General features: G+C 42.8%; 1 protein-coding gene across 2 annotated transcripts in view; it reads right to left on the minus strand.

Annotated features, from left to right (window-relative positions):
• The window catches only part of STARD13 (StAR-related lipid transfer (START) domain containing 13), a 113,084-nt gene that overhangs the window by 23,040 nt on the left and 72,889 nt on the right, over window positions 1–17,155 (minus strand). For both annotated transcript variants that reach the window (XM_012642145.1, XM_012642146.1), the window contains exons 4-6: window positions 13,606–13,669; window positions 2,598–3,958; window positions 889–1,062 (exon numbers count right to left, since the gene is read on the minus strand). In XM_012642145.1, the coding sequence (XP_012497599.1) occupies window positions 889–1,062; window positions 2,598–3,958; window positions 13,606–13,669 (1,599 nt within the window). The remainder of the gene's footprint in view (window positions 1–888; window positions 1,063–2,597; window positions 3,959–13,605; window positions 13,670–17,155) is intronic.

The raw sequence follows: 17,155 nt of genomic DNA on the forward strand, positions 1-17,155 counted from the left end.
AAATCGCTGGGTGTTGTCCGACCTTCTGAGACAGAGTTACCTTCAAAATCTAAGGTGATCTGATTGGGAGATGGAAAGGGAGATGAACCCGGTTCCCCAGCCAAGGCATCGTGCGTTTGCAGTTCGGGCAGGACGTTTTTTGACCAGTCATCTACTACCTCCTGGAGCCCATTGACATGCTGCAGAATGTCGTCCAAGTGAGGGATGAGGTCGTCTTTCTCCAAATCCAAAAGATCTCCTGTGCTGGCATACAGGTGGGAGCCCGGGACGTTGTCATAGACGCTGACGCGGCTTGCTCTGTGGCAGGATGCCGTGATCGTGGGCTCCCTGGCGCCGGGCCCCTGCTCTCTGCCTAGGGAGATGCTACCCGTCCTCCAGTTAACCCCATTGCTGTTGTCTGTGGGAGAGAGGCTTTCGATAGAAAGCGCCTTGGGGAATGTTCCTGGCTTGTGATCCTTGGGAATATGCACCACCAAGTTCTCTTGGGAGTGAAACTCATGCCTGTGGCTTTGGTCCCCTGCATTCCGCAGTGCTGGCCCCACCAGCACATCTAGGTCCTCCAAGTACATGCCCCCGCGCTTGCTGGCCTCATGGCACTTGCGTTCCTTCAGGCACGGCGTGCTCACCCCGCTGCTGCTGTGCTCTGACGCGCTGCTCTCACCGCTTGATTTGCCAGAGCAAGGAAGCCCTTTCTTGCAGGCAGCTGGGGGCAAGTTCTGGAGATCTCCATTTGGTATTTGGATGCACTGCATGGCCTTGAAGGACTCTGGCTCCTGTTGCAACACAGGCCCACTGATCACCAGGCCACCTGTCCGCCCTGAGCCCTTATTCCTTCCATGTGCGCCTTTCGCTCGCAAGGATGCCATCCTAGGTGGACGTGCTACGCACCAGGTCCAGCCGTGCTTGTTGGACATGGAGTACTTCTCCATGACGGCTGTGAGGCGAAGCAGCGAGAAGCGCTGGAGCAGGTTCAGCTGGCTGGCCGTCTGGCTGCTGATGTGGGGCGACGCGGGGGCCGGCCGGGGTTGGTGTGAGAGCTGGAAACTGTTCCATCGGAGTCGCCTTTACCAGAAAGACCGTCAGAGAAGCCAGTCACAAAGTGGACTTAGTCTCGGGAAACACGGGATATTGCCAGTACATAAGTAGCTTAATCAAAATAGTTTCCGAGCCAAGAACATCAGAACGCGAATGGAACGGAAGACACAAATGTGCAGCATAAACATAACAAATGATTTTTTCCAAGTTAGATAAATCCAGAAAAAGTCACATTATCTGTTTTATTAGGAGGTTTAAATAAATGACACAAAAATTTTTATTTGTCTATTCCCAAATTTGTTTCCAAAGTGTTGAAAACAGTTGAGACAGTATGTGTGTATGTGTGAGAGACAGAGAGACAGACACAGAGAGAGAAACATAGAGAGACAGAGACAGAGAGAAGAAGGCCAGAGAGAGAGAGAGAGACAGGGAGACCTCTCAAATGTTTGGGGGCTATAGAATATTTTCACATTGCCTTCTGTGTCTCTATGCTGTAATTCTTGTTTGGTGTACAGATGGAGCCTGAGGTGACGGGCACAGATGATGACACATCCGTGAGCTCCAAGACACATCACCTCCTCAACCAGAAACCCAGTAGCATGCACAGTGGTTCTGTTCCTACTAGTTAGGTGCTTTCAGGGCCATTTTTCTAGGGTGCTTCCGAATATGAAGTCAGGTTTTATGTACTTTGTAATCAGCATTTTAAAGCAAAACCAAACTTACAAAGTACACACTGTAGGCCACAGGAATTTCTCATAGAACTAAAAAAAGTTTAAAATCTGGGGTAGAGACATTTTGATCAATACTGTCGCCAGGTCATGGGAAGGGCCTGTGCATAGGAACTGGGTCTTGGCTATCCAGGACTCCCCAAGTACAGAGACTGACATAATGCCTTGCACAGAAGAGCTGAAAAATTTTTTTTCAATAAAACTAAGATTGGGCTGGGGGTTGGGGGCTGGGCATTGGGCATGGTGGCTCATGCCTGTAATTCCAATACTTTGGGAAGTTGAGGTGGGAGGATTGCTTGAGGCCAGGAATTTGAGACCAGCCTGGGCACCAAACATAGCGGGACCCCATTTCTACAAAAACCACAAAATTACCCAGGCGTAGTGGTGGCATGCACCTGTAGTCCCAGCTACTCGAGAGGCTGAGGCAGGAGGATCACTTGAGCCCAGGAGTTGGAGGTTGCAGTGAGCTATGATGACGCCACTGCACTCTAGCCCAGGTGACAGAATAAGACCTTGCCTCAAAAAAAAAAAAAAAAAAAAAAAAAACCCAAAAAAAAAAAAAAAACCCACAAAAAACAAAAAAACCCCACTAAGATCGAAATACAGGGTCACCAGGCAGAGAAATAAATGTGAGTCAACATGGATTCAATCACCATGGTATCTGTACAAAAGGCATACTTTTGTTCAAATAATTCCTAACCACATATTATCATTTAGAACAGTGTGCCAGGCATTGATTTTAATAGTAAATGCTCTATCAATGACTGTTGAAGAAATAAAGCACAATTACTACAAAGTGGATGAAAAATCATTTCACAAAAGCATGCCACCCACCTGTTCGGCCTGGTCAGAGAGGCACCTACACCAGAATCCCTCCTTTCTCTGACCCCAGGGGCCTCAGCATCATTAAGAGATGTCCCGTCTCTTTCGAAATCGCTGGGTGTTGTCCGACCTTCTGAGACAGAGTTACCTTCAAAATCTAAGGTGATCTGATTGGGAGATGGAAAGGGAGATGAACCCGGTTCCCCAGCCAAGGCATCGTGCGTTTGCAGTTCGGGCAGGACGTTTTTTGACCAGTCATCTACTACCTCCTGGAGCCCATTGACATGCTGCAGAATGTCGTCCAAGTGAGGGATGAGGTCGTCTTTCTCCAAATCCAAAAGATCTCCTGTGCTGGCATACAGGTGGGAGCCCGGGACGTTGTCATAGATGCTGACGCGGCTTGCTCTGTGGCAGGATGCCGTGATCGTGGGCTCCCTGGCGCCGGGCCCCTGCTCTCTGCCTAGGGAGATGCTACCCGTCCTCCAGTTAACCCCATTGCTGTTGTCTGTGGGAGAGAGGCTTTCGATAGAAAGCGCCTTGGGGAATGTTCCTGGCTTGTGATCCTTGGGAATATGCACCACCAAGTTCTCTTGGGAGTGAAACTCATGCCTGTGGCTTTGGTCCCCTGCATTCCGCAGTGCTGGCCCCACCAGCACATCTAGGTCCTCCAAGTACATGCCCCCGCGCTTGCTGGCCTCATGGCACTTGCGTTCCTTCAGGCACGGCGTGCTCACCCCGCTGCTGCTGTGCTCTGACGCGCTGCTCTCACCGCTTGATTTGCCAGAGCAAGGAAGCCCTTTCTTGCAGGCAGCTGGGGGCAAGTTCTGGAGATCTCCATTTGGTATTTGGATGCACTGCATGGCCTTGAAGGACTCTGGCTCCTGTTGCAACACAGGCCCACTGATCACCAGGCCACCTGTCCGCCCTGAGCCCTTATTCCTTCCATGTGCGCCTTTCGCTCGGAGTGTCTCCATGCGTTTCAAAAATGATTTGGCCCTGGTCCTTGTGGGCTTCTCATTCTTGGGGTGGAAAGGGTGGTGGAGGACGTCTCTGGGGGATGGTGGGAGGCCGCTGCTGGCTGGCGGGGCATCCAGCATGACCGGGCTGTCCGTGCAGAGTTGGCCCGACTGGCTGCGGCCGTCACTGCCTCCGCTGCTCTCACTGTGAATGGAGCAGACCTCAGGTTCACTCAGGTCTGTGAGGACACTCTCACTGCTGGTCGTGTTCCTCATCCCAGTGCCTGCCGGCGACCCATTTCTGTCTCCTCCAGGGAACAGTGTGTGGAGGTCGTCCACACGAGACCACCTGCGGCTGGTTCTTTGGAAAGTCCATTTGTTGCTAATACAAAGATCTTCCTCATCGGAGTCGTCACCCTGCAAAACATCAAGGAAAATGCTCATTTGCAGGCAGTGTGGCTGTGGTGGGGACTCCGGGTGAGCTGGGGACTCCGGGTGAGCTGGGGACAGGCTGGCATGGTCTTCCACCTCCCTCCCCTCGGTGCTCCCATGCACGGGTACCCCTGGGCTTCTTGGGCACCTCTCCTCCGTCCTTCCACCACTTTCACTGTCCTATACATCCGCTTCCACCCCAGTGGCCAGAGGATCTCTTCTCAACTTGCCAAGCTTTCTTCCTTTCCATTTTCATGGAATTTCTAAATCCTTCCTTCCTCTCTGAGCAGTTTTCCAACTGATTACAAAGAGGGTGTAATTACCATCTGACTAGACAGTCTAAATATAAAACACCTGCAGTCCTCTTTTTCACAAAGAAGCTCAACTTGACCATAAAAGGCACTGACTTCTTTCCAGAAACCTCTTCACCGAGCCCCGCTGGGACCATATGTCCACCTTCCCTTTTCTGAACCTTGACGTCAACATATCTCAGAGCTAACACTCCTTACCTGAGTCCCCCAGACTTGATTTTTATCGTGTATTCCCTGTATAAGTGAATAGCAAAACTACCTCCTGAATTTCTTTAGGTAACAGTTTGGGAGCCGTCCTAGGGGTCACTATTTGAAGAGTATCCACTCAGCTGTGCTGCTTGGCCAGATCCGAAATCAGAATGCCTTTGTCAGGACACATACATCCACATGGCTGCAAAGGGTCCCTGCGACCTTGCGCTGTCTCATACCTTGCACCGCACACATTTACCTTAGCCGTCTGGTTTCTGCCTAAATTCACAGCCCCTGAGAAATCAGAGTCCGCCTTCCCTGAGGCCAGAGAGTGCCTCGTTTATCTTTGCATATCCCTGGGCCCAGCACAGACCTGACCTAGAACATATAACTTTCTTCTGAGATAAACTGAATTATTAGCTCCCGCCCCCTCCTCCCCCTGCATGTCACCAAGACCCAACTCTGAAATGATTTTCAAATCTGTGCCCTCATTTGTATCTTTGCTCTCATTCCCTTAGTCTCGGCCCTTGCCACCTCTCTCTGGATCTATTACGGTAAAAGCCTGTCTAGAATCCTTTTCAGCAGCATCTTCCCCATCTGAACGAGTTTCCATGGTGCAGTCCAAATACGACCATGTCATTTTTCAGCTTAGAAGCCTTCAGCTTGAGAGGGGTGAGCTCATTAAGGGCAAGGCCTGTGTTTCTCTGTTTTATTCATGTAAAACATGTTTAGTCATATGTCTTTCCTTCCCTGTGCCAAGTACATAATAATTTCTAATTAGATTGAGTTTATTTTATACTACTTGAACATCCAGTTTTAAAACCTGGTTCCAAGTGTCAGTGGTACCTATTAAGAGCTATATGACTGTCTACAAGTTACTTACCCTCTCTAACGTTTCTGTCACTTATAAAAATGAAATCTACAAGAGGCCCTGCCTCATAGGTTTGTCTAGGGGATTAAATACGGTAACGCATTTCATAGTTCCTTATTGAGGAGTGTTTGTTATTTTCAATGTTTCTTCACTTGCTTATCTATCTGTCTATATATCTAGAATCCACCTTAATTCTCCCTAACCTGGCAACATATTCTGTTTTCAAGAAAAGTAAACAGAGGCACAGTTAATAATTCTTGGGATCTTCCCATTCTTGTTTATTCCTTCAAAATCTAGTTTCTATGTAGGTTGAACTAAACTAGACAAATTCAAACATTCAAACACAAGATGAAGGAAAGTACAACCCAAGTCACTAACAAGAATTCTACAGCTGTGAAGCCAGGTTGGTGGCGTGCACTGTAATGCCCGCTACTCGGGAGCCTGAGGCCATAGGAACCCTTGAGCCCAGGAGTCCAGCCTGGGCAACAACAGAGAGACTCTATCTCTTAAAAACAAAAAAGAAAAAACAAAAAAAAGAATTCTATAGCTTTGAGATCACAATGGAAAATTAGCTTTGGTTTTTAAAAAGTTGTATAAAACTTTGGTGAAAGAGTTTAGAAAGTTATAATTGTACAAGTGGAAAAAAGGCAAGATTCCGGGACAATGACTCAAAATATACTTTCTTAGTAGACTTTCTATTTTCTCCTTCCCTGTGGCTGATATAATAAAAACCCACATCTGAGGACCATTTATATACAAGGCACCATGATAGGCTGAAGGCTGGGTTTATTGGATTTTCTTATTATACTTTAGGAAGCTAGTGAGAAGTTGATATTAGCATAAGCATTCAGAAAAAGCCCTTTTAGCAAACAGTGTTTGAGAAGGTAAGAGAAGGATATGCTTTTAAAGAAAATGCAGATATTTTAAAATAGAAACTATAATATTTAGTGCTGGCTCCACTGCCTCTCTCAATCCTGGTTACTGATGCTAGCGAACCACATACTAGTTGGATAAGGACTCCTTTATTTCAGTTGAGAAAAGATGCCAAGCTAGGCACTGTGGCCTGGGGTTGGAAGGCCTGGCCCTGTCTGCTGGGCTCTGGGAGCTTAATACTAGCTTTGGCCAACAGGAACATATTTACAGCCCAACTATGGCATGTGAAAAAGTGGTAAACTCCTGGGAAAAAAGACAAATGGTTCAGGAAAATTTTGCAGTATTTAGGTCATTTGAACCAAAGCAAACAAACAAAAACCAAAGCAATAAAAGACAAAACAAAACAAAGAAAAAACACCAATTTTCCTTTGGCACCCTGAACATACAATTACCATAGTATGTCCCAAAGGGTATCAAAATGGTTCTGTGACTGTTTCTTTCACTAATTCTGGATCTTTCAAACTACTGATAGTGACATACAATAAAAAATATATTTTCCAATTTTCCATCACAACTCAGGGAATGTATACAGATTACATTAAGCCAAAAAAAATTTCATACTATAATAATTATCCTTATTTATTTGTGCTCTGCTATTTTATAGTTTGGTTTAGTATATTTCATTTTTTAAAAATGTTATTTGTAACCCACCAAATTCATTTGACAACTCACCAAGGGGCCATGCTCTACAGTATGAACAACACACTGCAGGAGAGTTTAAGTGTTTTTGTACACTCGGGACACAGCAGAGTATCAGGCACAGGACAGACTCCCCAGCAGTATTGGTGGGAGTGTGCTGACTGTCTAAGAGATTATCAGACTGCATTTGTCTGATAATTTTTTTGAGGTTAAAATTGAATAATTTGTGATTACTCCGAAATGCAAAATGGAGCTCTCTAGGAATCAGATCTGTTTATGCAGAAAAAAACATACTTTATACTAACTTTATCCCTCTATCTCCATGGTTTAGTAGACCACAGACATATTGTGGACGTAGAATGTCAGGACTTCAGAAAGCAGCTGACAACAGGCTCTTGTGATTTGCTGTGGTCAAGATGGCCAATGGTGCTGGGTGTCACAGAGAGTTTTATTAGTAACTGTTTGAGTGAATCCACCAAAACATGTGACCAAAAGACTGTAACCCACTGAGGGAGGGTCTCCAGAGGCATGCCTCAAGGTTATGACCATTTTAAGAATAACCTGAATGAGCCAGAACTCACGTTTTTCAAGAGTAAAGGTGGCACAAGGCTATTCAATAAAGGATCTTTGACACTCAGCTTTCCCAGCTGTAAATGAAAATGATAACAAACACATCTAGCATGGTTTATGAACAGAACTGAATGAGATGATAAGGGAAAATACCATATAAACACTAAAGTGACAGATTTAAACTAATTATTATTGTTAGAGAATAGCAATATAGACATACATAAGGATCTCAACAGAATTGAAGGATGGCCTATAAATAAGATGAAATTTCACACAGTAAAATATAATGAACTTCAAAAGTCAACTATAGGATGTGCAGGATGGAACAGACTTGGTTCAACAGCCCTTCCTGTTAAGATGTAAGCTTAATGTGACTTAACCATGCAATAGGGCTACCAAAGACATCAACCTTAGGATACATGACCATAGCACAGATCCCAGGACACGGAATGTCAGAGCTCATTGTATTCTGCACTGGTCACATAGATTGGGAGCAATGGGCTCTCTCTAAGTGCCACATTTTAAAGGGTGCATTTCTGGGAGAATAGCAATCAGGATGGCCAAAGATCTAGGAAACACAACCTCCTGTGATGGATGATTGAAAGAACTAATAGTCTGAGGAACTATGAGGAACTCTAGACAGTGTTACTCAAAGTGTGGTCAGGGGCTTGCCGGTCCTCAAACTTAGTCTTTCCTGAGTTAGATACAGAAATTGAGAGTAAGCATTAACACCGTTTGTCACCATTTGACAAGGCTGAGCTATCCAAGCTCTTGATCAGTGGACTTGTCTTACTGAACAGGGTAGAGACCGGTTTGGGTGCAGTCAAATTTAAATAGTGGGTCACATTCGGTGACAGCTGCGTACTAGTCATGCATGGTAGACCCACGTTACAACATGTGCTAATTCAAGGTTCGTTGACCTACTACAACCCCAAAGAATCCATTGTTTCACAGAAAGGTAATTTAAATTTATAACTGTGTGGATTGGCTAGTGATAAAGGATTGAAGATAAATTTTGAATGAAAGTTAAAAAGGAATAGCCTAAGCTTTCAAATTACCTTAAAACATCTTCTTTCATTCAGTCAACATACTCTGTAAGGCTAGTCTCTAAGAGGCCTGGTAGTCAAGGAAGTATTTTAGATACACATTATTCCCTGTGAGTAGTATTGTCGTCAATCCTACCTAAATTAGATAACAAGAAACTCACTGTCACATGAAAAATCTTATATACTCACAGAGTGTGTGTTTGAAGTGGGCATATAGGTATTTAATGTGAAGGATTGCCATTTCAAAGTAAATTTTATTTAGTTACAACAGATGAACAACAAAAAAGGTATGAGTGTAATCATGTATATACATACTTTTAAAAAAATGTGAACATTTTTTGTAATTCTTTTCTATTTCTCATATTTATTTTGATTATATTTATTGGAATATACTTTTGTATCATTTAGGTGAGCTTAACAATAAAACATAAAGGTCTGTATTTTCTACAATTAAAAAAAATTCATACATCTTAATAATTCCTTTGTATTGAGTTTCACAAAAGTATCTTGGTCTATGGTAGACTGGAAAGTGAAAATAAAACAACAAAACTGGTCATTCACCACAGTTTGGGAGACTTTGTTCTAGACAGAGCAGGGATAAAAATACTTTTTCTGTAAAGAGACAGAGAGTAAATATCTTAGGTTTATGGGCCATAAGGTCTCTGTCACAACTACTCTGTTGTTGTCTCAAAAAGAAAGTGCATAGCTATGTTCCAGTAAAACTTTATTTACCAAAGCAAGAGCAGTCGTTTGTTGACGCCTGCTCTGGAGGACAGAGCTGAACGGCTGCCGCGTGAAAGGGGAAACCCTTATTTTGTGCTTCTCCTGAGGAAAAAGAGCGAGGATCATATCGGCCAGTTTACAATGAATCAGCTTTTAGCTTATTATATAGAAGATTTTCTAGTATATAGAATAAAATAAATTGCCCTGAGACATAAAGGATTTACCACAAAGAGGCTGACTGAATTACAAGGGATGCTCCAAGAAGTAAATCTTGCAGTGAGTGGGTGGGAAGTTGGAAAACATGACCAAAGATCCAACTCAAAGATCCTACGCTTCTAGGACATTCACATGTAATTATCTGCAATTTAAGACTGTTAATATTTTCCAGCCAAGTGAATGATGGAATAAAATGCAGTTTTTCTTTCATTTGACTCAGCTGTTTGGAGCTGCCAGGAGGTGTCTTGTTTGGTGGGAGATGCCGAGTGTGCAAGGTGGTGGGGGCTGGGGTGGAAGCCAGGCCCCTTGTCAACAGCTGCAGAGCCTCTGAAATGCCAGGAGGTGCTGGCTGCAAGGTGGCAATTAGTCACGGTTTCTATGTTGCTTTCCACCTTTGGTCATGATTTCAGAGAGCCTTATTAAGACTGTGACTTTAACCAGGACCTTCTTTGGAAGTTGCTCTTTCTCTCTGGGGAAATCTTCTTAGGTAAGAGGAACGGCAAGAGTCCTGTGTGGGTATGTGTCCTTCTCTTTCCTCATTTAATAGTTAGACTTATTGGAGTCTTTAGTTTCCGACTTTTCCTTTGAACAAAGGTTGCTCTCAAACACTAACCATAACCAGGGGATTTCAATGTCATCATGAAGCAAATGCGGATTTTGTAGGTAATGAAGAAGAGCCATTTTTCTGAGAATGAGCAGCTTTGTGTGTGCGCCTTGGAGTTTTTAGTTTAGATGAGCCTCTAATGTTTGTTTTTTTTTTCCTAAAAATGAGAACATTCTTCACTGAAATTATATATTCCTTAGAGACAGATGCCAACCAGACATTCCAAAAAGAAGGGCTTTTTTTTTTAAATGGAGCTTGGCTGTATCTTTACGCTGGAAACAGGAACCCACACGGATCCACAGCTGCGAAAGGCGGCTTATCTGTAGTTACACAGACATGTAGGAAGTTCACTGGAGCTAAGTGGCTGAGCCCGCCTGTTGGGAAGCAGGAATGGGCCACTTGGAATGTTGCCGGAGTGAGGAGCCCAACCCGCTGTGTCCTCAGGCTCTCCAGAAATGCTTGTTGGCTGGGTTTTAGCCAGTCTTCCAGTGAGGCGCATGGCCAAGATCGAGAATGCGCTTCACCTGCCTCTCACAGAGGGCGAGGTGATCTTGGATCTCACGCAGGGAAAGTAATCTTGAATCCTTAAAGGACCACTTTTCTCCTCTGCAAAATGGTTAGGAACTACCTTGTGGGAGGACCGGTGCAAACTCACGGCTGCAGGTGCTTTACAAGCGACGTTTAATGTACAAGGAAAGCACACGCCTAACCGAGCATGAAGAAGGCTTCGCCATCCTCACCTATTTGTGGACTTTTCACTTTCTTCCTTGGGTCAGCCCATCCAAATCTTCAGAATTAAATAAAATAGCCATGAAGACAGTAAATGAATTGTGGACTTTAGTAAAGATGGCAAAAAACATCGCTCTTGTAAAAACAACAGTACGAATAATGCACTGAATGTATTGCTGGGGAAACACGAGCCCCTCCCGGGTCTCAGAACGAGAGCCAGCTCACTCAGGCTCCAGGCCGTCTCTGAGTATCTTTGAAACGTGAGGAGGGGCAGCGTGGGGCCAGGTTACCTGGATTCAAGTCAGCTGTGCTCTGCCATTTCTGCGTGGCTCTGGGCAAGTGCCCGAGCCCTTCAGTCTCTGCATCTGTGATGCGTTGTTAATGACGGGGTGCAGTGCCTGGCAGGGAGGAAGCCCTGTGTCAGCGTTTGCCGACCAAACTGCTGAGCAAGACATGCAGCCCCTTCCTAGACCCAACAGCCCCAAAGGGAGAAGAACAACTGTGACCTCAGACAGTTGTACCATCTGGGGACAACTTTCTGCAGAATTAAATAAATCCAGGCCTCTGCAGATTGGAGATAAGGATTCTATTTTTTGGATCACTTAAAATGGGGACATACATAGAGGAAATGCTGTTGTCTTGTTTTTGTTCCAAATAAACGAATTTCAAAGTTTGTTGAAATATCCCAGGGTGCTTGGCTCACACGTTTCCTTTCTATTTTTGATCATCTGGCCTAGTCTTACCTGCTATTCATTTATTCTATTTTTTTTTTACAGTAAAATAAAGAACTAGCCTATGACTTGTGCAAGGGGCACGTCACAGAAATGGGTGCCACCACGCAGCACCTCCTGTGTCGTTACTTAGATCCGGCCACAGATGCTGGTCATTACTGAGACTCACCTGGTGAAGATGACATGCTGGAATTATTTTTTAGAAAATTCAGGCCACGACTCTCCAATTAACAATGTGAAAGCAATATTTTATTCAAGTGCATGCATTTGTGAGGCCTATAGCTAAGTGGGGGCTCTGAGGGGGTATGCCACTGGATCCGATATAAGGAATACATTAAGAAGGTCGAGGGACCAAAGTGACCCATTTGCAGAGGTGCTTTTGTGAAGGTGATGTATAAAGAGCCAAACAAATGTTATTCAAGCCTATCTCGCCTGTGGGGTTTGAAAAGCTGGTGACAGTGTAAAAATCCAATCTCTCCTCTTTGTGGAAAACAACTCATGTCATTAGTTTTTGGCATTTTCTTTTGTGATCCGCTGCGGCTAATGCTCAGTATAGGCAGCTGTATGGACCGGCCATTTGAGGGCCCACACTTTAGACACACAGGCATGGCTGTGTTCAGTTTAATAAGAACCATGTGTTCCAATCAAAACAACATCTGACCCTCATGCTTCAAATAGTATGTATGCTTCTCAAGGGGTCCATTCAGCCAGACAGCTGTTGGGAGGTTTATTCCCACATTTTTAATTTGTCTTTGGCCTGGACAAATTGCTCATGTTTTAATATTTCTCTAGATATTGTTTTTCACCCTTTTACCTCCTTAGTTTCAATCTTTCATTCCTAGCTCAAATCCCCAATTTTTTTTTAAAAGTGAGGTCCAACAAAATTCATTTGAATTGTTTAGTGCTATTTTAGAACAGAAATTCAGGTTAAAGTTATTTTTAAAGATTAGGTTACTCAGGAATGACTTAAAATCCACTGGATTTAATGATTTCTCTGTGTAGACCAGAATAAAGAAATCTTTCTTTCAACTCAAAGATGTTTTCTCTGCTCCTTCAAAATATACTGGGGCTTGACTTGTTACATAGTGGAGATGTTAAATAAAAAAAGTAGTTAACGATCTTAACTCTGAATTTCCTAAAAAGGCCCAAGTCAGTGAGAAAGGGAGGCAGTATAGCATGGTGGAGAGGGTCCTTAGCTTTGGATTTAGACACACCTGAGCTTGAACCCTGCTCCGCCACTGGCTGAAAGATCGTGGGCAAACAACTCAGCCTGTTCAAGGTTTACTTTCCTTATCTGGAAAGCAGAGAAGCCCTACCTGGATTAAATAAGATAATGTATGGTAAGTACATAACCTAGCTCCTGGAGAACAGTAAGTACTCAATAAAGCATAGCTTTATTTCAAAACTGAAATCTCCAGTCTTATTCATACAGAGAGAGCAGCACACACAAAGCCCCATTGGGGTTTTGGAGGAGCATAGTACTTTTCAGAGTGAACTGAATTCCTTATGGCTAGAGAAAAGTGTGAGGGGGGAAAATGGTGAAAGATGAGGTGTCTTCTTGTCACACTGTCCCCAGGCACCCTCGTGCTATTAGCAAATGAACCTACCTGAGAATGAGGTACCCTTGACATGTGCTTGAAATAAAATGTTACAGGAAAGAATGAACCAGAAGACACTTGCTAGGGACCCACAGATCCCTTCTCAACTCTTTTAATTAACTCATCACTGTGAAGTATTTGAGTCTAATATGGCGTTGACATTTACAACTAACAAAATTCTGAAAGATTACCATAAAGAATTGAGATATTTTACATCTTTATGCAAACCTTCTGATAAAAAAAAAACACAAAAACCCAAAACTAAAGCAAAATGAAACAGCGAAACAAACAGATCTCAGCCTGGGTTTATAATGGATTTCTTGATGACAGTTATGATAAGATGGGCAATTTGGAGAAAACATAGGTGGTCAGGCATTGCAGAATTTTGCTTATGTTCATGTTGTTTTTCATCTGTGAATGCAAGCTGCTTCTTTTGGTATAGCCACGGTCTCAGTAAGGTATGGACACCTACCTTTTTCCTTTGGAAGTTCACATCAAGTTTCATTGAGGCACACTTGTTCAATGTATTTAGCCGTCTAAAATAAAAGAAAAATGTGATGATTATTACCACTAATGAACCTAAATCTTGTTTCCAGTTTCATAATCCTCCTTTATTTCCTTCAATAAAGTTGAAAGTACAGAAACAGCCAATTATGTCCCAAGACAGACCGCACCCACGGAAAAGATATACTATAAAATAGTTCCATTTGTGCTCCAGCCTCCTGATCTGGGAGGACTCTACCATCAAGCCTGTCAATCTCTGCCCCTTCTGTAATGTAAACCCAGCCCTTTTCTGATTTCTCTTTCCACCATTCTTGGAACCCATGGCCAATTGTTTCAGCCATACTTTTACCAGCCCCTCAATTCATTTGCCACCTTGAACTTCCATCAAGTTTATACTACTAATCCCACGATATGGACCAACTCAACCATCTGTCTTCTCTCCTGCTCTCAGGCAGTTGGGCATAAGTATAAAGACAACTCCCATTACGGTGCTGAATTATAAATGCTATGGACTGATTCCCCAAAACATATATGTTGAAGCCATAACTCCCAATGTGATTATATTTGGAGTAAAGAAGTAATTATGGGTAAATGAGGTCATAGGGATCTGACAGGATTAGTTAGTGTCCTTACATAAAGAGACACCAGAGAGCTCCCTCTCTCTCTGCCATATGCGGACGCAGAGAGAAGACAAACTCTCAAGTCAGAAAGAGGGTCCTTACCAGGGACCAAACCCTGCTAACTCCTTGATATTTAGCTTTCCAGCCTCTACAACTGTGAGAAAAGAAATGTCTGTTTTTAAGTCACTTGGTCGGTGGTACTGACATGGCAGCCCATGCTGACTAATACATACACTCTGATTTTCACCCTTCGCTGGGCTCCCAAAATTGCTACCAGCACTCCTTTCATTTTTTTCCCCCTCTGGTTGGCTCCCAATCTCAGACCATCAAAAAGACCCGATCCCTCAACAGAAGACATAGCCACTGTTGCCAGTGAAAAAATATAAGCTATTAGACACGAATTCTTTTAATAATCATTTCTGCCATCATAAATTGTATCTATAAAATCATTTGTCCTGCCACTTTTCTGCCTTACAGTAAAAGATGGTCCTTTACTTTTTCAAAGCTAACCCTTTATCCCTTTTTTGACAGGGAGGACAGGGTCTCCCTCTGTTGCCCAGGGTAGAGTGCAGTGGCATCATCATAGCTCTCTACAACCTCCAAATCCTGGACGCAAGTGGTCCTCCTCCCTCAGCCTCCTGAGTAGTAGGGACTACAGGTGCATGCCACCACACTCAGTTGATTTTTCTTATGTTTTGTAGTGATGAAGTCTTGATAAGTTGCCTAGGCTGGTCTTCAACTCCTGGTCTCAAGCAATCCCCCTGCCCTGGCCTCGCAAAATGCTAGGATTATAGGTGTGAGCCACCATGCCCAGCTCCTATATCCTTGTTTTTGATTTCAACATCCACTACTGCATCTGGGACTTTAATATCTCATTTATTCCCTCTCACCTCAGCATCTCTCTCAATTGCTTGCTTCTCCTTAAGTCCATTCTTGTCTTAAACAAATGGACTAACCAATTAGCTAGCTACCCAAGAACCATGATCAAGCAAACTATCAATCTTCCTTCAATACCATCTTCCCATCAAGTAACTATACTAACTACCCCCACATTCCCCTTTCCTTTATTGCTTAACTTGTTGATAACATCCTCAATTTCATTCACTTTTAAACCCTTTGCAACCTAATTTTCATGAAATTCTCTTTGCAAATACCCTTATTGTTTTGTTTTACTTGATTACTACAAAAAAATTCACAATTATGAGTGCATATGGTTTAAAGAGTCCAACATTCTCCTTGTGTCTTCTTCTATTTACTACTCTGTGAAGTGGCTCTGTTTCTTTTGGTGTTTGGAAGATTAGGCTCTAATCTTCCACCTTTGGCTGACCTTGATAATGTGCATAAATAGGAGGTGATGGCTCAGGCAGAACTGTCAACTTTCTGCTGGAGCACGGAAACCATAGTGTGACATGCACAAAGAGCCCCATGGCAAGGCTGTGAGACATATTGGTTCAGGGTATTAAGGAAATCTCTATCCAATTATTTGCTGACCACAAAATTAATTGACTAGAGACTTCAGTGGCCATGACAAAGGATACAGACTTCAGAAAATTAGTTGAGGAAATTCATAATAGCAAACCCAGGGAAGGGAGGATCTGATTTTGAGAACATTTGAGAATGTTACAATATTTAAAATGTCCAGTCTTAAAAAATTATAAGAAAGTAGATATCTACAAATTGGTTCTAAAGTTTATATGAAGAGGCAAAAGACCCAGAATAGCCAATACAATATTGAAGGGGAAGAACAAAATCAGAGAACTGACACTACCTAAATTCAAGACTTACTATAAAGTTACAGTTATCAAAATAATGTGGTATTGGCAAAAGAAGAAACAAATACGTAAACAAAACAGAACTGAGAGCCCAAAATAGACCCACACAAATATAGTCAGCTGACCTTTAGAAAGGAGCAAAGGCAATACAATGGATAAAAGATAGTGTTTCAACAAACAGGGTTGAAACAAGTTGATATACACATTCAAAATAATCAGTCTAGATACAGACCTTATACCTTTCACAAAAATTAAGTAAAAATTAGTCAAATACCTAAAGGTAAACATGAAACTATATAAATCCTAAAAGATAATAAAGGAGAAAATCTAGATAACCTTGGGTATCACGATGACTTTTTAGATTCAATATCAAAGTCATGGTCCATAAAAAAATAATTGATAAACTGGACTTCATTAAAATTCAAAACTTGTGGTCTGAAAAAGAAACTTCAAGAGAATGAGAAGATAAGCTATACATGGGGAGAAAATATTTGCAAAAGACACATCTAACAAAGGACTGTTACCTATAATGTACAAAGAACTCTTAAAATTCAACAATAAGGAAGCAAAGAGCCCCATTAAAAATATGGGCAAAAGATCTGAACAGAGACCTCACTGAAGAAGAGGTACAGATGGCAAATAAGCATATTAACATATGCTAAACATCACATGTCATTAGGGAATTGCAAATTAAAACATCCATGAGATACCACTACACATGTACGGCAAAAATCTAAAACACTGACAACACTAAATCCTGGTGAGGATATGGAGCAACAGAAACTCTCATTCATTACTGGTGGGAATGCAAAGTGGTACAGCCAATTTGGAAGACAGTGGGCAGTTTCTTACGGCCAAACATACTCTTACCATATAATTGAGCAATCGTACTTCTTGGTATTCGCCAAGAAAACTTAAGTCCACATGAAAACCTGCACACAACTGTTTATGCAGCTTTATTCATAATTCCCCAAACTTGAAAGCAACCAAGATGTCAGGTGAATGGATAAATAAACTGTGTTACATCCAGACAATAGAATATTATTTAGCAATAAAAAGAAATGAGCTATCAAGCCATGAAGAGACATGGAAGAAATTTAAATACATATTACTAAATGAAAGAAGC

This window comes from Propithecus coquereli, unplaced genomic scaffold, assembly GCF_000956105.1.
Source record: "Propithecus coquereli isolate 6110/MARCELLA unplaced genomic scaffold, Pcoq_1.0 Scaffold175, whole genome shotgun sequence".
Taxonomy (NCBI): domain Eukaryota; kingdom Metazoa; phylum Chordata; class Mammalia; order Primates; family Indriidae; genus Propithecus; species Propithecus coquereli.